This window comes from Pleurodeles waltl, chromosome 4_1, assembly GCF_031143425.1.
Source record: "Pleurodeles waltl isolate 20211129_DDA chromosome 4_1, aPleWal1.hap1.20221129, whole genome shotgun sequence".
Classification (NCBI taxonomy): domain Eukaryota; kingdom Metazoa; phylum Chordata; class Amphibia; order Caudata; family Salamandridae; genus Pleurodeles; species Pleurodeles waltl.
The window spans coordinates 210,878,287-210,900,851 of NC_090442.1; the positions used below are offsets into that span (position 1 = coordinate 210,878,287).

Here is a 22,565-nt window from a genome sequence, read left to right on the forward strand (position 1 = left end):
TTTGTCACTGTGCATTTCATAAATTACAATCGTAATGTAGCACAGTGAGCTATGAACTGCGGTCAAAGAGCTACCTGCATGGCAGAAATTAGAAAGTTGTGTTTTTACCCAGTCTTTCATTATCATAATGCTTGTAAAAAATGTTTGCTTGCATAGACATACATTCTTATTATTAAAGTCAACGCTAACCACAGTGTTATGTTCTGAATCCCGAGTTTGCACATCTCCAAACCAAGCACGCTTAGAAAATGCCTACCAGTATAGATAACATGTAAATCCTACACTTTGTAGTCCACTGTAAAGCGCTCCGACACCCTACAGTGGTATGAGAGGTGCTATTAAACAAATGAATTACATGTGACAGAGAGGTTATGGAGAGAAGAGAGGCTCTTATGGTTTTACTTCCTTTCCCCACCCCATTGATATGTGAAAAATCTTCTCAGATCTTATGTACCTAAAAATAGAAACAAATGGCTTAGGAAATGTAGAATCGGACCAGAGGATTCTGCTTTCCTAAATAAAACCAAACATTGAAAAGTTAGTCATCGAGATGCAGTTTCGACATTCCCATTACAATTTTTCGATTTTTGTGCATATTTAAAAAAAAAAAAATTATATCTTTAGTAATTTGAGTATCTGTTTGGTGTGTTCTTGTTTGTGTATTTTTTGCGAATTACTGTTTTAATTCTTGAAATTTTAATTGTTCAAATTGCTTGGGGTTCCCCGGCTTTCAACAGTGATTCAGTGGGGGTTCTCGGGAGTCAAAAGGTTGGGACCCACTGGTAACTATGGCTACAGGCTAAACCCTTGCCCTACTTCTGGCTGAAAATTGTGTGCAGTGGATCTTTGATGCTTGAAGAGGATTGGGTGCTGGGTCTTGCCACAGCCTAGGCACTGAGACCAAGTCCTTATGCGCTTTGGATGTAGAACCTGGCCAGAGGCTATGAGATGTCATGAGTAATATCCTTTAACATGTCCTGAGTGGAGTAATATGGGAGATCATTAGTAGTGCATAATAGTGCAAGTAATGTTAGTTCACTAAACTATAGTGTTTTTGGGCTAATCATTGACTTGTGTCTCATTCCAATGCCTCACTATGACATCACTTCAACCATTGTTTTTTCATTAAATTTCACATTTTTTTTGTTAATAATTTAAGGTCTCATCACCTAAGTATAACGTCACTTTAACCTCTGCTGCTTGAATATATATATATATATATATATATATATATATATATATATATATATTCATTCAATGTCATGTGTGTCTGTAGATACCATGCTTTACATAAGTCCACCATCTAGTGTTGGGTCCGGAGTGTTGCAAGTTTTTTTTGTTCAAAGAATCTTTTCGAGTCACGAGATCAAGCTCCGGAACCGAAAATTCTGCCTTCCAGAGACTCAAGTCTTTCTTTGGAAGCAGCTTTACCATTTGAGCAAATCCTCGAAATAATGGATGCTCGTCATCGCCAGCTGCATATTCAAAAGGGAACAGGACTAATTATTGCTTCTTCTCCTGTCCCAATTAAGAGGAAACTCCAAGAGACTTTGGACACTGCTTCTCCACCTAAAAAGGTCTCCAGAGACAAGGACAGGGCTCCGGTTCAACCTCTGCCTTCTCCACTACACTCTCCTGTGCTTCCTCTAACTCCTCCTCCACAATCTCCTCCACCTATTTTTAAGCCAAGGTTTTCTCCACAAGGTTCACCGTCACCTCAGGGAGATGATTTGGGGGATATTCCACAAGACATAGACCCATGGGATTCATATGATCCAGATCCCATACTTCCAAATGACCCTGATTTATACCCTGCACGTCCTTCACCCCCTGAAGACGCAACATCATATCAGCAGGTCATAGCACGGGCAGCTGCACATCATAATGCACAAATGCATTCTGAACCAATTAAGGAATATTTTCACTTTGATACACTGACTACCACTCATAAAGAAAGTCAATTTCTGCCCATGCTACCAGGCATGCTCAGACATGCCACAGACATTGACAAGAAATATTAGCGGCCCCTACAGACCCTTTATATATTCAGTCACAACTATCCCCTGATTCTATTGTTGTCAGCATGGCAAGTAAACATGCTAACAGTCAATGGGAGATGCACTTCCCCCCCGACAAAGAGACTAAAAACTAGATGTGGCAGAAAAACGAGTAGCTGCACAAGCAGACAAGCATTGGCATATTGCCAATTCACAGGCACTCCTAGCACGCTATGATAGGGCCCTCTGGGATGAGATGGAAGGCTACTTTCAGTATCTCCCAGAGGAACGTCACCAAAGGGGACAAAAACTTGTTTCTGAGGGCCAAACTATTTCAAATAATGCTATTAGGTGTCCCACTGATGTAGCTGATACTACTGCATGTTGTCTTAATACCAGCAACATTATCAGAAGGCATGCTTGGCTCAGATGTTCAGGTTTTAAACCTGGAATCCAACAGGCAGTTCTTAATATGCCTTTTGACAAAGAACATTTGTTTGAGCAGGAGGTGGACACCACTATAGAAAAGCTCAAAAAGGATTCAGAAACAGCAGAGGCTATGGGGGCCCTACTCACTAGACCGCAAAGGGGTAATTTTCATTGCCCACAATTCAGGGGAGGCTTCAAACCCACATCTAATGAGCTCTCCACCTCACAAACTAAGCAAGACACCCATTTCTATCATAGAGGTTCCTTTAGAGGTTCATACAGAGGTGTGAACAGTAAAGGCAGAGGAAAGGCGTCCACTTCTAGAGGATCCTCCTCTGATATATGCCAGTGATTACTTACACCTTCCACTGGCTCACACCTCTCCAGGGGGAATATTAAAGCATTTTTATCAACAATGGTGCAATATCACCACAGATCAGTGGGTTCTATCAATTATCCGACATGATTACTGCCTCAAACTAATTTCTACCCCACCACATATCCCCCCGTGTTCACAGACTTTCACAAGACCATCTTGCTCTTTTAAAAGAAAAGGTACAATCTCTCCTTCTCAAAGGAGCTATAGAGCCAGTTCCCCTCTCACAGCAAGGTTTAAGAATATACTTCCTATACTTCCTTATACCAAAGAAGGATGGGTCACTAAGACCAATTCTAGATCTCAGACTACTCAATCTATACATTCTCTCAGAGCATTTCCATATAGTCACTCTCCTAGATGTCATTACACTTTTACAGCAGGACGACTTCATGACGGCTCTAGATCTGAAGGATGCATACATTCACATTGCCATTCACCCAGCACACTGCAAATACCTAAGATTTGTCATTGTGGGGAAACATTATCAATTCAAGATTTTACCATTTGGGTGACAACCGCTCCCAGGGCCTTCACAAAATGTCTTGCAGTAGTTGCGGCATTCCTCAGAAGACGACACATACATGTCTTTCCCTACTTAGACGATTGGCTCATCAAAGCCAGTACCATCCATCAATGTCAGTGTCATACTCAAAACACAGTAGACCTTCCCCACACAACCTCTACAGATACAGCCCTGCCTGGGGGCAGTTCTTAATACTCATTCTGGTTTGGCATATCCAAACCCAGCTCGAATTCAAGCTTTTCAGACTTTCCTTTCACAGCTAGAAAAAAAACAGTCTTACACAGTGGGAACAGTGATGCAGTTGTTAGGGATGATGGTGCCATGTATTGCCATTGTTCCCCATGCCAGACTACACATGCACCCCTCACAGCAGTGTCTATCTTGTCAGTGGTCTCAGTCAAACGGTCATCTCCAAGATCTAGTGTTGTTGGACCACCAGACTCACCGCTCTCTGCAATGGTGGAATCCCACCAACCTTTCCAAGGGGCGGCCTTTTCAAGATCCTATGCCTCGGGTCACTCTGACTACAGATGCATTACAGACCGGTTGAGGAGCACATCTCAACAACCTCACAGTACAAGGTTTATTGTATCCAGTTCAACAAACTTCCCACATCAAGTATTTGGAGTTACAGGCAGTCTTTCTAGCACTCAAAGCGTTTGTACCTCAGCTTTCCCACAAAGTGGTTCTAGTCTATACAGACAACATGACAACCATGTATTATCTGCAGAAACGGGGGACACCTTCTTCTCAGCTATCCCTTCTTGCTCAGACAATTTGGAAATGGGTAATTCACCATCACATTCACTTACTGGCAGAGTATCTCCCAGGGATGGACGACAAGTTTGCAGACCTCCTCAGCAGAATGCAGCAGCAAGTCCATGACCGGGAACTTCACCCCCAAGTACTTCATCAGTACTTTCAAAGGTGGGAGACACCCGAAATAGATCTCTTAGCCACCACAGAATATTCAAAATGCCAAAACCTTGCATCCAGATACCCACACCCTCAATCCAAGGGCAATGCTCTATGGATGAATTGGTCAGGGATATTTGCTCATGCTTTTCCACCCCTCCCACTCAGTCCGTCTCTAGTTCGCAAAATGAGACAAACATCACTCACCATGATCCTTGTAGCTCCCACATGGGCACGTCAACCTTGGTTCACAACACTGTTGGATCTGTTGGTGGTTCCTCACAAGGAACTCCCCAACAGGCCAGAGGTTCTCACTCAAAGTCATGGTCAGATCAGACATCCTGACTCCCAAGACACTCAATCTTGCGTTATGGCTCCTGAGGGCATAGAATTCGGTTATTTGAATTTTCCCTTAGAATGTATGGAAATTATTAACGAGGCAGTGTTATGCTGCAAAATGGAAGTGTTTTGTTTGCTATTGTCAAACTAAACACATTGAGGCACTTAAAGCCTCAGTACAGGACATTGTTCGTTACCTGCTACATTTACAAAAGGGGAACTTAGCATACTCCTCTATTAGCCTTCATTTGGCAGCAATAGCTGCTTACCTTCAGAACAGACAACATATCTCTTTATTCAGGATTCCAGTTATTAAAGCCTTCATGGAAGCTCTCAAAAGAGTCATTCCACCCAGGGTTCCCCCAGTCCCATCATGGAACCTAAATGTTGTTCTCAGTAGACTCATGGGTCCACCTTTTGAGCCAATACATTTGTGTTCTTTGCAGTTTCTTTCATGGAAGGTAGCCTTTGTGGTAGCGGTGGACGTGTACATGAAATACAGGCTCTAACTTTAGAAGAACCATTCTTCCAATTACATAAAGATAAAGTAGTTCTTAGGACTGATCCTAAATTCCTTCCAAAAGTGGTTTCACAGTTTCATATTAATCAATCAATTGGGTTACCTGTTTTTTTCCCACAACCATACTCCGTTGCAGAGAGAGCTCTTCACATACTAGATGTTTAAAAGAGATTTTATGTATTATATTGACAGAACTATATAGTTCTGGAAATCCCAACAGCTTTTTGTAGCATTCTCCATGCCTCATAAAGGCAGACCCATTTGAAAACACAGTATAGCAAGATGGATAGTCAAGTAAAGCTAAAAGGCAGTTGCCTATTACTCCTAGGGCACATTCCACTAGAAAAAAGGGGTGCTTCTATGGCTTTTTTAGGTAACATTCCAAAAGCTGATATTTGTAAAGATGCTACTTGGTCTACACCACATACATTTACTGAACACTTGGGTGCATGTTTTAGCACAGCAACAAACTAATGTTGGTCAAGCTGTGCTTAGAACACTTTTTTTGGCCACTCCAACTCCTAAAGGCTAGTTACCGCTTACTTTGAGGGGACTGCTTTACAGTCTATGCAAAGCATGTGTATCTACAGCCACACATGCCATTGAACGAAAAATGTTACTTACCCAGTAGACATCTGTTTGTGGCATCTAGTGCTGTAAATTTACATTCACCCTCCCTCCTCCCCAGAAGCCTGTAGTCATTCTAGTGATATTCCTATATAAATTTTGTATAAATGTGTAGATACACTTCATGGACATCTCTTTTTCTTACCCTTTGTATATACCTTACCTCACCCGCCTGGGGGAAAACAATCTAATAAAGGACTCAATGCCCATGCGCAGTATCACCGAGAGGAGGAGTCACTCGATCTTGTTGTTCAAAAAGATTCTTCGAGCAATACAACTTGTAACACCCCGGACCCAACACTACATGGTGGGCTTATACAAACCATTTGAATCTTCAGCACTACATGCTACGAACATATGTCTACTGGGTATATATATGTATGATGTATATTTCTTCCTGCAAACTTCTCATCTGTAAAAGAATCCCAGGCATCAGACTGGATCTGGAAATTCAAAGCTCTCACGTTGCCAGTATGGGGTGCTGACTTTGTGACCATGCCAGAAGTGGTGCCAGATGACGTCACCAAAGCCATATAGCAACACCGCAGCGCAACATCAGTTCCCTCTTTTTCTTGCCTTTGTAGCGGATCTGGAGCTTGATCTTCAGAGTTGAGTTTTCCTCACAGAAAACTCCCTCAGTGCAGTACAGTGTTGCCACCCTAACCCTTGGGTTTTAAGCCCGGTAGGGCTTTTGAGAGACTGATGTTAATAACTGGCTCAACTCCTTTTATCTGTGGAGCATAGGGTTTGATCGCAGCTCACGCTCCTGTGAATCCTGTCAGAGCATTAAACCTAAGGCTGTCAAAGAATGCGAGCCCAAGCTCTTCATGGGTTGTGCCAAGGATTCCTACTGAATTTGTCGATGCTCGAGACCTAGTTCAAGGTCTCCTCCTTTACATTCTTCTGGTGCAAAGTGTTGGAAATAAATAACAAAAAAGCACAAGAAATAAAAGGTAAGTCACCTGGATGCTGATTGACTCCCACAAGATCTTTATCTTTGGAGCCAGAGTTGATTGTTGTGAATCCAGTCTAACCTTCCCTGAAAGGACCCTCACCAGTGACCCTGTTGGACCCAGCTCCAGAACCTCCCAGCGCTCCACCTGCCCCACCATTTTCCTTTTCAGGCCCCTCAGTGGAGGATTAGATACCAATATTAACTCTTACACAATTCCAAACCCTGCGCATGGACCCAGGGTGCTTCCACAATGCCATGTATTCCATCTTTGCCAGAGTGTCTGTGCCATCCAACATGCCTTTGAGCCCCATGGTGCTATATGGCTTCCCGCTGTCTGTCTCCTGACCCAACGCTGCTCAGATCCATCCTGCCTGGACTGATGCTCTCTGGCTTTCAACTCAACTTTGAGGCACGCCACACTGCAACTACCCATGCCATGGCTGGCCCCCCCATCACCAGCCCCGCACACCGCCTCTTTTGGTAACGGACATAGTGTCTCGGCACCAGTCCCCGAAACCATGCCACAGAATAGATCACAAAGGGAGAGGCAAAGGGTCCTTGAGGAGGAGGAGTATAGATGCCGTATACATCACCTGTTTGAAACAGATTCAGACCCTTAAGGCCTTTATCCATATGGAGGTGGCAGTGAGGTAGACTAAGGCCATGAGCTGCAAGAACCATCTTCCACAAGTGGATTAGACACTTCGCCTAAGATGGTAATGGACTTGCTTACTGAGCCCCCCATTCGAGGGTTGATGTCTTTTCAGATGATAGATAAGAAGCAGCAAAGGTATTGGTCTTTAAACTTCCTACAGTAGAGGCAAAGAACAACGTCCTCACTGAGAGTCTCCCATCAACAACTCCTGTGGGTGCACCATTATTTCCCCCAATGATTCTGTCCTGGACCCTGTGCTGGGAGCATAGGACAAACAGACATGGGCTCCTGCAGTCAACAGGCTGGTGGCCTAAGTCTGGGCCAGATACTACAGACACTGTGGGCCAGACTATGGGCACCTCTATCTCCATTTGGCAACATGCCTCGCTGCATGTGTCCAACTTTTTATCTGATTTTCAGGCCAGTGTCATGGACCTTCCATTCAATGGTTTACACCTTTCTGGGGAAAACACAAACTCAGTGTTACAGTAGTACAAGATCAGCAAGCTCACAGCTTGGTTCACGGGCTTGCAACTGCCACTTGATACGAGGGATTACGGCCAGTAGAAACGTTTTCATGGCTTTTCAAGTGGCTTCTGTGTTTGACAATGTCAGGCCTCACAACCCTAAATCCAGCAGCAGCAGCAACAAAATCTGCTTGTCAGGCAATACAGAGGCAAAGGGATGGTTCGTGGATCCACCTTGCAACTCTTTTCCACCTCCCTGCACCACCAGACAAGCAAACTTAATTTGCTTTCTCAATCCCACTCTGCACCTGTGGTTGTCCTTTTTTCTCTCTGCTTGGAAGGCCATTACTTCAGAACAGTGGGTCCTCCAAATTATGAAAAACGTTACACCCTTCCCTTCCTTCAGGCTCAATCCACATATAATCACCCCCACCCTCTGGGCCTCCCCACCAGACCACCTAATGATATTGCATCAAGAGGTGGCAGCACTCTTCTGAAAAGGAGCAGTGAAGTTAGTGCCAGAGGAGGAAATGGGTCAAGTACGTTATGCATGTTACACCGTGGTGCCCAAAGGTGACAGTGGTCTGTGCTGGACTTCGGAGACTTGAACATGTTCCTCTGAAAAGAAAAGTTCAAGATCAGGGTTGTGGAATTCCTATCGCCCGACGCCCGGGACATCTTGTTTGGGGTCAAGGGCAACAAGTTTTTATGTTTACTTTGTCCTTGGGACAAGTAGGCCCAACCCTCTGCAGCACAAACCCTTTGGCTGCCTGTTTACAGAGAGTGGAACTCTCTGCAGTTGAGGTAATGTTTCCAAAAGATAATGCTGTTCGAACTTGTATTTATGGTTCATTATTTGAAAGTCTTCATTATTAGGGTGAGTGCTGTAAATAAATGTTTTAAGGTCACACTTCACTACTGACGTTGGTTCCAGTACAAAAAAAAAAAAACGTGTATACACATGTTTGAAAAGTTTAGGCTATGAGGCTAAGTATAATGCTCCCAGAATGCTCTCTGATTAGATGCAAATGAAGTGTCATTTAGTAAAATGTGTTGATGCATGCTAGTATTTCCCAAAAATATTTCTAATTGAAAATCAGTGTAACCATTTTCAACACGATTATGGGAAGCATGAAAATAAACAAACACTGACAAAGCCAACTGATCTGACATTTTTCTAAGTCTTTCAGTTTCATCAATGCGTGTCTTGTTTTGACATGGCTTTTGTAACACTTTATTGTTGTGGGAGCTACCAGGCCCTCAACATTGTAACAAACAATGGCAAAAAAAAAAAAAAGTTTTTGAACTCTAAAAGCACACGTTGCCACCAGTGGCATAACAAAGGCTCCGCAGCCTCCCTCCAGGGGGCCCCTTCAGCACAGCACCTGCCCTGAGTGGGTCTGGAGAGGGGGGCTCCTCCATGTTCTGTGCAAAGGGGCACCCTCCAGTTTCGTTACGTCACTGATTGCCACTGTAGTTCCCGACACTGAACAAAACGACTTTGTGTGCCAATATGCTCCTTGTGGAAGAGCAGAGTACGATCACTCACAGTAAAGCCAGCCGAAAGAGAGAGAAATAGAAGTTTAATAAAAACAAAATGTCTTTGTTAACACCAGACCTAATTAGGGACCAAGACCCACATGTAGGTAGCTTTTTTGCATGTCGCAAACAGCAACTTTCTCTGTTTGCGACGTGCAAAAAGCACACTGCGATGCACAAACCCAGTTTTGCGATTTGGTAACCTGGTTACTGAATCGCAAAACGGGTTTGCGACCCCTTCCTAATTGCGACTCGCAGTGCAATGTAGGATTGTTTTGTGACCGCGGGCGCAAACCAATCGCAGTTTGCACCCATTTCAAATGGGTGCTAACACTTTTGCAAAAGGGAAGGGGTCCCCGTGGGACCCCTTCCCCATTGTGAATGTCACTAAACATTTTTTCAGAGCAGGCAGTGGTCCTGCGGACCACTGCTTGCTCTGAAAAAATGAAACAAAAACGTTTCATTTTTCGTTTTTGTAATGCATCTTGTTTTCCTTTAAGGAAAACGGGCTGCATTACAAAAAAAAACTGCTTTATTGAAAAGCAGTCACCAACATGGTGGTCTGCTGTCTCCAGCAGGCCACCATCCCTGTGAGGGCCGCCATTCGCAAGGGGATCGCAAATTGCGACCCACCTCAAGATTATTCTTGAGGTGGGCATTTACGAAGCCCTTGCGAATCACAGATGGTGTCAGGGACACCATCCTACATTAGGATTTGCGACTCGCAAATTGCGAGTCGATCTGACTAGCAATTTGCGGGTCGCAAATCTGAACCTACCTACATGTGGCCCCAAATTCTTAAAGAAAGTCACAAAAGTGCACCTATGGTATCTGCCGTACCCCTATAAAATATTTGTGAACTGTATTTTAGCATGGGTAAATACGCATGTGTAGATTTGCTCATGTGAAAATCTATTGAGCATTTGCAAGTTCATTTTCCCTCCAGCCACTTTCTTCCCAACCCTGGAAGAAGTTCTAATTCTGCCATTGTCAGGAGTAAATGTCCAACCTTTCTTATTATGGGAAAATATTAGAGAGAAGCTGGTGAAAATCTTTAAAACATGCAGGTTAGTAGGTTTGCGGACTCAAAGGCATTCCAGTCCTGGAACTATTGATTACTGCTTCCTCCAGCCCCAGTATGCAGATCTGCAGAAAGGTGGCAAAATAAGGAAATTGCTACAGTAGGGATTGAAACTGCAAGTATTCAAGCCCTACTATGGTAGTAGCCCTGGCATAATCAGAGAGGCTATTATCCGAGCTCTTACATAATGAGATTGCTGCTATAATTTGTTGCCACACTACATGGCACCAAAGGGACAAGTAGATGTTTTTACAGGACAAGTAGATTTGAGAAGCAACCTGTCCCCTGGACAAGTAGATATTTTAATAAATTCCACACCCCTGTCAAGATGTTGACCCTGGCACAAGTGTTACTGGTGTTGGAACTCAGAGACTGGATGGTATCACTTGACCTGTACGATGTGTATTTCCACATCCCTATCCTGCGGTCACACTGGAAGTACTTGTGATTTGTGGTGGGTTCTACACACTACCAATTTGCAGTGATCCTATTTTGGCTTAACATTGACACCTCAAGTTTTTACAAAAGTGGCTGTAGACCATCTCAGAAAGTCGGGCACATGGATCACTGTCTAATAAAAGCCGAATTGCCAGAGATGGTGTCACACCATCTGACATAGACAAGTATCATTGCTGTTCAACCTGGGCTTTTTGATCAACAAGCCAAATCAAACCCATTTATCTCCCAATGACTCCAGTTCATAGGATCAACACTGGCCACCACCCGTCTCCATGACTTTCTGCCTCAACAGAGAGTTGCCAACGTCAAGGAGATGGTTCCAGCAATCCAGCAAGGCTCACGAGTTCTAGTTCTGAGGGTGCTCCGATTCCTAGGTCTGCTGGGTTCCTGCATTCTCTTAGTCACACATGTTGACACATAAGGTCCCTGCAGTGGTGCCTTCGCGGGCAATGGCTACAGTACAGAAAAGACCTGTTAGACTTCATCCTGATCTCCTCCATTGCTGAGACGGAAAATGTTTGGTGGGGACATGAGGCAAATTCAAGTTGCAGTATGACCTTCTCCCCTCCTCCATCTACAGTACCCTGAGGTAGTCCACCTCAGGGTGTGGCGCTCATCTGGATGATCTTGAGAGATCAGAGGCCTCTGGTTCTCTGGTCGCTGAAAGAATGGGTTCTTCACATCAGCCTTTTGGAACTGCGGATGATTCCGCTGGCACTCAAGGCTTTCCTCTATTCCATCTAATATCCATCTGCCCAGATCTTAATGGACAATACAACAGCGATGTATGCCAATAAGCAAACGATAGAAGGGTCTCACCTCCTTTGCCTGGAAGCATTGAGCCTGTCGTGTTGGTTACACCACCAAGTGATCTGGCTCACTGCCAATCACCTAGCAGGGTCTCAGGATGTCAGAGGATACAGCATGAGCCGGTATTATCTTGCCAATCATGAGGGGTGCCTTCCACCAGAGGTAATCCAGGACACCCTCACCAAGTGGAGCACTCCTCAGGTGGGCTTGTTTGCCTCATCGAAAAATGCTCAATGTCAGCAGCTCTGTGCCCTCCAGTATCTGTTGAGGGGAGGCATCGGGGACACGTTTCAGTTGAGTTGGAATATTCGTCTACATTATGGGTTTCCCTCGATACCCTGGATTCCTCGCGTCCTGAGGAACGTTCACCAAGTCCACGCCCCAGTCATTCTTATTGACCCGGATTGGTCAAGGACAGTGTGGTATGTGAATCTTCTGCACCTCTCCACTTATTCCCCTAATCAAGCTGCCATTCAGACCACACCTTTTCTTCCCATTAGGAGAAATGTTTCTGCACCCCAGTCTCCGAGGCCTCCACCTACATGCCTGGAGGTTCATCCAAGACACCTGAGTTCCTTTGAGCTTCCACTAAAGGCGGTTGACATTATCCTAACAGTTTGTTGCCCCTCTACCAAATCTGCCTACTCTGGCTGATGGATTAACTTTCTTGCATGGTATAAAGACATAAACATAGACCCCTAGCAGGTCAGATTATCACACATCCTACAGTTTGCATTTTCCCTTGTCCTGCGTGGTTGTGTGATTGGCACTGTTAAGGTGTATTTGCACTGCACTGTTGGTGTTCCTCTGTCTGCCAGACCAACTGTCCCTTCTCAAATCCCCCATTGAAATGCTCTTTCTGAGAGGATACAGAATATGTATCCATGAACCCTCTTCTTTGTGCCCCCGTGGGACCTTTATTTAGTTTTCACTTTTTTCATGGGACTCTGTTCGAGCCCATGCTCAGTTGTCCTTTAAGGATGTTGACTCTAAAAATTGTGTTTTGGCAGCAATTACTTCAACCGGACGGTTGCATGAGATACAAGCTCTTAGTTGCTGTCTGCCTTTTATCTCCTTTTATCCCGACAAATTGGTGTTGCAAACCTGGGCTGCCTTCCCTTAAAATGTGCTGACTCCCTTGTATCTGATCAGTCCATCCCCCTTCTTACCTTTTATCCCTTCGCCCCATCCCACTAATGTGGAGGAACGTTTGTACAGGTTTGATCCTAGGCAGTTGGTAAACTACTACCTGGGCCATATGAAGGACACACGTCTGGATGTTCTATATGGGCTACTGTGGTGTCAAGAAAGACAAACTGGTACAGAAAAGGCTTCTGTTGATGTGAATCATCCTCAGCATTAAGACCTGCTTTATTTCGGCCAAGAAAGAATCTCCAGAAGGGATAAGACCCATTCCACCAGGGCCAAATCCAGCCCTTGCAGGAGGACTACCAATTGCAGAGATTTGGAAGGCAGCTACATGGGCATTTCTCCACTCTTTTCCCAAGCATTACTGCTGGGATTCTGAAGTGTGCAGCGATGGTCAATTTGCCAGATCTGTATAACCATCCATCACCCCTCCTCCAAGGTAGGGCATTGCTCTGTAATCTCTTCTACAGGTGAAGAATCAAAAGAATGATCTTCCTGGTGGATACTTTACCTGGAGGTTCCTCACCAACCCACCTGCCTCCCGATTTGATAGATTGTTTTAGGAAAAATTAACCAGATCCCAAATTAATTTTCGGTACGGAACTACTTTAATGATGTCCATCCAATTATCTTGAAGGTGGGGAAAAATGAACGAACACCAACATCCTTGTACCTTGGTGCATGATACATGTCTTCGTTGACATCATTTGACTCCACTTTCAGCGTTGTCACAAAGCCAGCACCCCATTCCTGCAGTGTGAGAGCTTCAAAGTTTCTGGATCCAGTCTGACTCCTGGGATTATTCTACAGGTGAGGAATCTGCTGGTAGAGAGAGTATCCACCAGAAATTGTTACCATAGTTAAACAATGTTCTCATATTTGTTTACCAGAACATTATAGTTTTAAAATTAGGGAGCTGTCAGCGACTGAGGAAATGGGTAGGCTAAGTAAAAGGATGTTGAAAGGGAATGCTGTAGTTATGCTAATGTATCTCTCTATAGCTTTCAGTTTAGCTTCTGTAACAATTCTGGAGCACCTTCCATTACTTCTGTGAGGAACACATGAGAGAGAACAGTTTTCTCTCAAATATGGTTCAGCAAATCCCAGCAGAGGAGCAACATTTTTCACAGAGCAAAATAAACTAAGAACTCAGTAGAAAGCATAAAATGAGTATAACACTACCATCCAATGATTTATATTGTGACTAAAATTTATTTTCACCCTTTAATATGTGTGCCTTTTGTGACCCTTAAAACCTGGCATTTGCCACAATTAATTTTGAATTAGGACCATGCCCTTGAGTCCTGTGGCTGCTACAACATGAAGTCTGTGTTGCACAGCCAGCCAATCCAGGAAGGTTCCTTTGGGACTCACACACATGCCTTTAGGGGTTTGGGTAGGCACGCCTGTCTCCTTCATTTTTTTTACTTCATTTTTTTTACTTCATTTTGAGTGCTCCGGGCCTATGTACCTTAGTGCTGTAATTGCCAAAACAAATGCCAATCATGAGTGACTAGTCTCATTTAAATTGGCCAATCAGAGCATATGTAGACATCAACATTCCAGATTTACCTACCCTTTTTAACCCCTTCATGCACAAGCCCATCCTCTCTTTAAATGCTCATTTCTCGGAAATGGCTGAACTGATTTGCACCATATCACAAAAGGCATGCTTTCTGGGTAAAGTTCTGAATTGTTGCCGGATTTGGTGTAATTCCTTTTAGCCATTTTTACGTATCAGACAGCAAAGTTTGCTTTGGTAATTAGCATGGGAGATCACACTTCTTTTTCTTTCCCCCACTTGACGGATCAGTGAAAACCTTTGGAAGAAGGAGCCAAGGTGAACTTTTTATTCTGTGGAAAGTTTTGTGCAGATTCGTCAAACTCCAACCTAGCTATAACTACACAATGGCAGCTGCAACTGTGTAATGTAATATAGTTGTAAAGCACGTCACATAAAATAGGAACTGTTGAAATGCCACTGTAGGAATCATCTGCTTCGAAATTGTTGAAAAACGTCAAACTGCCCTTCCACAGTCTTAGATTCCTAATGCTACGTGAACTGACCGCACTGAGCTTCCTCCTCGTGGACGTTCAAATCCATTCTTGCTTTTTCTCTGTCTGCCCTGGATACTCTATGACGCATCTATACTGTGTGGAGAGAACTGACTCTTCGTATTCAATGTAAACAAATGGAGTATGTGCATGGTTTGCCTCTTCTATTAAGGATGAATCAGAAGTATCTAGGGAGGGGAGGTGTTTGGATCAAGAGTGCGCTTAGAGTCTGCCATCCTTAACGAAACCAAAGAGCGGATCATTTATTGATGACTGTTGAGGCACTGGCCCAACATAGAGTGCGTTCATCACATTTAACATTTTGCAACTGACTGACATCCTGCCAGGAGCTTGGACCAGAGTAGGAAATGCATCTGGAATTTCAGCAGTTTCTGTCTTTTCCAGCTGAAGAGGCGCGTTGAAGTCCTTCTGAGTAATGGCAAGTGACAGAAACAAATGCCCGTTTCCGTATTTAGCCTCTCTTTAATTATTTAAGAACTCGAGTGCCTTGCCTAGTTTTTACATCCGCATAGTGCTTCTGGATCATGCAGTTTATTGCCCTTTTAGATGAAAATATTGTATCGCGTGACTAAGCCCTGTAACGCAACTCTGAGGAAGAGGATGGGAGCCATAAGGAAGGCTAGAACGTGGCCTAGGGGATGGAGAGATTATCTCTGCATGTCAAGCTTGACTGGCTGTTTACTAGAAAAAAAGCCTTTGCTGCAGAAATGTACGATGGCCTTCGGGTGAAAGTGCGTGTGAAGTCGGATGTTTTGGTATCTCCCAGTTAAGCGCACTTTCTTTTCCTGGCTGTCCGCGTGATGGACCCAATGTGCATGGAGTGTTTTTTTAAGCTCCAAAGTAACTTCACATTTTTTGTGTTGTTGTTTGAAGAATCAGCTCTGTTCTCTGCCCAAAGTCTAGAACTAATGCCATGATTTAAGATTGAAGACGTGGTTAAAAAAAAAATAAAAAAAAAGGAATGGTGAAGTGCGGAAAAACAAGTGGGATGGTAACACATTTTCGAGTGAAAGTGCATCCAGCGGGTTGGATTTGAAGAATGCCTATATCCAATGTGAATCTGTCTGGATGAATTACATTTGTCACTTTGGATTTGAGAGCAGATCACACGGTTATGACGACATGCATCAGAGTTAGATCCACTACCAACATATGTCCTCGCAAAGTTTACATGGAGATGACCAGCTGCTGTTCCACTGAGAGGCGATGTATGCTCCTGCGGCGAGAACCTGGGGACGAGTTTCAGTGACCGCCAACCGGTAGATGACATAGAAACTAAAGTATGGCGTTTCACTAAGAGTTAACAGTCATTCCGGAGATGGCTAGAAACAAAGGGCTGCAGTAGCTCTGAAGGGCAGCCGACCCCTTCATGTATTACATGCACACAGGACTCCGCCTCAGAAGAGACTTAGTACTGTGGGGATAGTTTAGAGATGAGTAAAAACAGAAGTGACTCGTAAAACTTAGATCTCACCAAATGCAAGAGGCCAGAAATGTGATAAGGATGTGGACTGTGGTGATGGGGGCGTCTAGCTGCTGTTCTTCACTGCGTGGACCTGCGCAGACTATTGAAGCTGGAGCTTGCTCCGAGCTACCAAAGCCCTTGCTAGCGATGAGATGAGAGGGTTACGCAGTCAACTGCAAGAAAACGGTTTATGGGATGGTCTTGCGTATCGAATACATCCGTTTGGCTTTTAGGCTGGAAAACTTCTATTCGATAGTCACCTTTGGGGGCCAAATGGTTTCCCCCTTTCTTCCAGAGGCAATGCAGTGGACTGAGACCAGAGTGGGTGCAGGAAGGCATCTCGTCACCGATACAAGAACCTTCAAAGGGGTTAAAGCTGTCAGAAATGATCCAGACTGGGAAATTAAGTGACAGATGAAAGTGCCATCACACCACATAAATTGCCATCCTGCACACTAAACATATGTATGATGGATTTACATTTGGAAGCCATATAAGTGGTGTAATTAATAATGCCATGCATTATGTCACCAGCTGACCAAGTTGCAATAAAGAAACAGAAGTTACATTGGAACAAATAAAATGGCTAGATGATGCAGGGCCTTTGTAGGCCTTTCAGTGACTAAAAATATGCTGCGTTGTACTTCCCCTTCAAGGCATCACTACTCACTTAGAATTGTTCGTTGCCTGCCTATTTGTATTCCAGAAAGTGCTTTGAAGTTTCATCATGAGCGCTACAAAATATATGGAAATAAAAATGAATGTATGATGTAAATAAAGGTATGGCATGTGCATTTGGTGGCGTTAAAATACCCTATTCTGCGAGACAGTATCTGCTTGATTTATTAGTTCATTTAAAAGTACCAAAAACATGCCTGAGGCCCCTTTAAGATATTTCCCAAATTCAGCTGCAGTGAAAGACTAACCCTAACCCACCGTAACAAACCCCCCCTTTTCCCATATCACACCGGACGGATGCATGGCATACTTAGATGTGGAACGGTAGGTTACTATGCCAAGCTCGATGCAGTCCATCTCCTCGCTGTACTCTTTCAAATATCCACGCACGCAGCATGCTCAGGGCTGCCCACTTAACTTACAGAGCTCCTGCTCTATGCAGGGAAAGAAGAAAAGTGCAATAGTTCAGTAAACCAACCAGGCTGTTAAATAATTCATTCGGATTGCGAAATGGATTTCAAATTCTTAGTGTTTTGAAAACCTCTCACGATTTCTCCAGCCATTCGTAAAATTCCAAGAATGAGGCCATGGAAACAGTAATCTCCCCAAGAAGTCCCTGCCATACAAATGCATTTATAATAGGTGTCTATAGCATGTCTGGTCCTCTCAACATCTCACGGTTTTACACAGCTCCATATGTTTAATCCTTCCCACAGAATTCTCTTGATTTTCATAGAATGCTTCTGTTTTAACATTAGTGTAGATTTCTCTTTTAGGTATGTCGGCTGTTTGAAAATCGTTAGCCACAGTAAGGAAAATCTAGCACCGGTACTGCTTGAGTACTGCAGTTTATTTAGGAGTACTATTGAGTTTGATATTTAAGCCCACTCTTGCAAATCTTAAACAATCTTGTGATCAGGTGTTTTGACTAGGGTAGAATTTGTTTGTGTGCTCATTGTTGAAAACACACCTGTAGCGAATTTTCCCTTTCTGCATGGTGACCCCGGATTTCTTTGCTTTTTGCTATGCCCTGTATTTTTGTTGGGTGTAGGACTCTGTGCACTTTACCCCGGCAAACTAGTGATAACGTGATAACATGCCTCTGCTTCTCTTTTAACATGTTGAATTTGGCATACCCCTAATTGACATATTTAACTAAGGCGTAGGTCCCTAAAGTCCCACTTTAGGGATTAAGTTATAAGTCCCAAAGTGTACACATGGACTGTAAGTTAATTGTCGCTAATGGACTACAGCACCCATTGTGCTCTCCAACACTATGACAGAGCAAACATGACTGCAGGCCTACCATTTGAAGGCTGACTATTGCAGTTTTAAGCTGCAGATTTGACCCGTCAAAATAACCCTTTAGGATTGCTCGAAACCTTTGTTACTTATTAGCCACCCTTATGTAGAACGCATTGCCCCTAAGCCAATTAAAAGTAGGGCATGTTGGGATTTAATGATACCTATGTCCCTGCAGTGAAAAAGCCCACAAATACAGTGGGCCTCTTTTTAGAATTACAGTGTCAAATTGCGCTTGAATGTCTAATCCTGCTTGACAGGTCTACCATGATTTTGCATATAACGCTTGAGCTGCACTTCAGGGGGTGAACACAGGATGCTTAAACCATTCTTGCATATCCACTGCCTGGTTGCTGAAAAACCTTGCTCTACCATACTTCTGTCACTTGTTTTAATGAGGGTACAGTAACTGCCACAAACTGGATTTTAGCATTAGATGTGAGGGAACATTGTGATTAGCATAGTATACTCCCCACACACACACATTCCCAGCCCTCATAACCCACGTTTAGTGTGGGCAAAGGTCTCCTCCAACTTGAAAATGCCCAAAGAGGATAGCGTTGGCCCCTGGTACTTTTACCCCATTGTTTAGGGCATGCCCAGGAGGAATTCCCACCTGTTATCTTATGACAGGCACAAAGGTGACATCTCCAAATACTCACTACAAAACCCTCCTGGACCTGAGGAAGAACAGCAGAGGACCGGACCTGCTATCTGTGATCCGAAAGGAGCCCTAAAAGACTTACATCCAGGAGAAAAAAGTGTGCTCTAAGCATCATAAGGCTGACCTCCTGTTAAAGCTACAGGGATGCAACAAAACGCCTTTTCAGCAACTGCCCAGCTGACTAGTGTCAACTGGATCTGGACTGGACCCTGCTGTTGTGCCTCTGCCTGACACCTTGTGAGTTTCCAAGTGCCTTCCTTGAAGTCCTGTAGAGCTTTAGAAATATACTCCTGTGGTGGTTTGGGACTTAAAGAACTAAAGTCAGAAGGTAAATGCTTTGAACAGGACAAACCTCGTTGGTGTATCTGACCCGCACTCTATTGCCTCAACTGGTCCACCATGACCATTGACTAACACTGGCACTTTATTCTTCTTGGAGCTATTCTGGTTTCCCTTATTTGCATTTTGTCATTTTGGAGTCATTTTGTTTATTACATTTTACTCAATTTTTCTAATTTGCTTTTTCTATTGTGTTGCATTTCAACTTTATTAATACCTTTGAACTACATAAATACTTTACACATTCCCCTAAGTTAAGCTTGTCTGCTCTGTTCCTCAATTACTAAGGGGTTGAGATCAGCTTGATTCAGTGACTAAGTATTCACCCTGACAAGCTTGTGATTATTCCATGAGATGGGGAGCCATTACTTAAAACACCCAGCACATTCAGTGTATACACACTGTCGCCTGGGTTGTGTTGTGCCGAGGTACCTGAATTAGCAAGAGCACTTCCACTTGTGGAGTTGATGCAGGGCTTGCTATTTAACCTCGTACCCTAGTGCAAAAATGTGTGCTTGAAATCCCTCTGTGGAATGCTGTTCTTCCTTAGCGCTTTGGCTGCTGGAGTGGCCAATAGCTCTATACAAGACACGGCCTAATCAAAAAGCACCAGTACCTGACATAGTGTAACATACATCAGCACTTGACGTTGGTTGTTTTTTTCCCCAGGAAAAGCTCAAGTACTTTCCTGTCTGCGTGAATACCAGGATCCATGAGGAAGATGTTGCAGAAGAAGGCTTGGGTAGTCTCCCAAGGAACATCAGCTCAGTTAGCTCCCTGCTGCTATTTAACACATCAGAAAACCTGTAAGTATTCGTGATCAGGCGAGGTCCTACGGTGTATGTACCACTACAGTAGGCTAGCACTGCTTCAGTGGGTATAGCTTATGTATTGTTAAATGAATGATTTAATTATAGAAGACTGGTGTAGCAAAGGTTTTGTACTTATGTTTCCTTTTTACAATGAGAAACAAAGAGTTAATAAAATGCCACTTTTTTCAAATTATTGCAAATAAAGTATGTTATTACTTATGCTGGGTATCAGTAGTAAGGTTCAGTTCTTCTAAAGGTAAAGGTTCACCGAAGATGAAGTCCACAGTGATGTCAGAATCCTTCACCCTGTGAAGACCATTTTGCTTAAATTCAGATCATGATGGTGGGATAATCCGTAACGAGTGATTCTTCCTCAGTTATTTAATTGGGTTTGGTTTCTAGAGTTAACTGGGACTTAAGTGCCACTTTACCAATGCATGTAGAAATAATTAAATTTAAGGGGCGAAGTTAGTATATTTACATTAGTTATGTCACCTGTTGTGCACGTTTACATGTACTTTTCTAGTGCATGGTGCATCCACCTCTATCGGAGTGCTACCTGGAATACAACTTTGCAACCTGCCATTGCATTGCTGTTGGAAAGATTGGGGCCAGAATAAGCCCATATAGCAAAACAGAAACATTGAGTCTCATTTTTAAAATGATTGTGCAATATGTGGGAGACAAAGGTGCACTTTGTTACCTCTGTGTTCAAACCAGGAAGGTATGAGTGGCCCTTGCAGTAGAACAGATATCAAATGTTTTTACACTTGTGTTCTGCTGTCCTCCCTCCAAACCTTCTGGTAACCACGTGCAGTGCCAGCAGAGTAGGAAAAGCTTCTAAAGATGCTGTCACTTCAAAGCTCCTAAGCAGAATATATATGGGTAAGTTGGAAGCCCGGAAATGTTGATTTTAAGGACGTTTTCTTTACTGAATTATTTCCAAAAATTGAAATGTATTTATTAAAACGTGTTCCGGGGTCCCACACATGCACAGAGCGATTGTATATCTGAATTCAAAGAGCGTACACATGATGGAGAGCTAGAATTTCAAGTAAATCTGCCTTTTGGGTATGATATGCAAATATACAGTCAAGCTCTTTGAGAATCTGACTTCTGTTAGTGTACTTGAATCACGGGTATGTGAAAGGGGACAGGGTAAGGCCTCATTTCATTTTTACACAAAAATACCTTGTCAGACATCCCTCTATCCCATTCCTGGTCATAAAAAGCATAGGGGGAAATAAAAGGAATATAAATGCCAGGTCTTTCGGTATGTGTCCATTATATTTTGAGAAGAAGGGCCTGCTGGAGTGTATGTGTTTGTAGGATCCCTGCCCCATGTGTCATCAGGAAAGCGGACCCACTATCTCTGCCTTCTGCCATCCAGAATTTTAGACTTTGGTGATTTTTGGAATGTTTTGTGGCAACTTTGGAAACAGATTCTCGGGGAGGTGGGGGTCACCATTATGTAACACAAAATATATTTGCACTGGTATCTTTTTAGGCTTGATATCTTTACGTAGATCTCTTTGTGGTTGACAAGTAATCCTCAGACTCGAATTCCCCAAATCTTCAATCCTGTTCCTGCACAAGATGTCAGAGAGATGGGGGGGGGGGTGCCCCTCTGCCAAATGGGTTAAGCTTATGTCCGTCTTCTCCCATCCACAAGACTCTTCAAAGTATTAGAGACTCCAAATCATGTCCTTCCTGCTCTGCCTTGATCTCATCGGTTCTGGCTCTTAAACATTTTATATGACTTACTACAGTCTCCTGGAGGGACACCTCTAAGCTCTTATAATGAACTCGTTTTTTAGAGACAGTCTCAGCACTGCCTTTCTAGTAGGCAATCCCCATACAGTGGTGACAAAGGAGAGCAAGTACTAAAGTTATCCGAATCATGAGGCTGGACAATTAAATAACAGCCTAGTGGCAAGTGTATAGTTTGTATTTGTTCTGTTGCAGCAAGTGGAATATTATTGTCTTGTTGGACTGTTCCCTTTCAGAAGTAGTGCCATTAATAAAGTTCCTGTCTTTTTATCTCTGTGAATACTTTCTTATTTTTCAGATACAAAAAATATGTTTTTCTGGATCCGCTGGCAGGTGCCATAACAAAAACCCACAATACCCTGGGAACGGAAACCGAGGAGAAACTTTTTGATGCACCACTTTCAATAAGCAAGCGAGAGCAACTAGAACGGCAGGTGAGGCATAGCAGATCTCCTCAATGCAGAAGCCTGGGTTTACATTTCTTAACTCTGTATTGTTGTAACTTGGATTTTAATTTTTATTCTGTCGCATCGTACAGTATTTTAGAGAGCCACCGAGGAGCTTGTGTTTTGTTGCCTCTTGTTTAGTAGTCATTACAATTATTGTCAAAATTGT

The 22,565-nt window shown here is 43.4% G+C and overlaps 1 protein-coding gene across 3 annotated transcripts in view; it reads left to right on the forward strand.

Annotated features, from left to right (window-relative positions):
* The window catches only part of WASHC1 (WASH complex subunit 1), a 451,748-nt gene that overhangs the window by 256,929 nt on the left and 172,254 nt on the right, over positions 1–22,565 (forward strand). For all 3 annotated transcript variants that reach the window (XM_069228148.1, XM_069228149.1, XM_069228151.1), the window contains 2 exons: positions 20,038–20,174; positions 22,249–22,384. In XM_069228148.1, the coding sequence (XP_069084249.1) occupies positions 20,038–20,174; positions 22,249–22,384 (273 nt within the window). The remainder of the gene's footprint in view (positions 1–20,037; positions 20,175–22,248; positions 22,385–22,565) is intronic.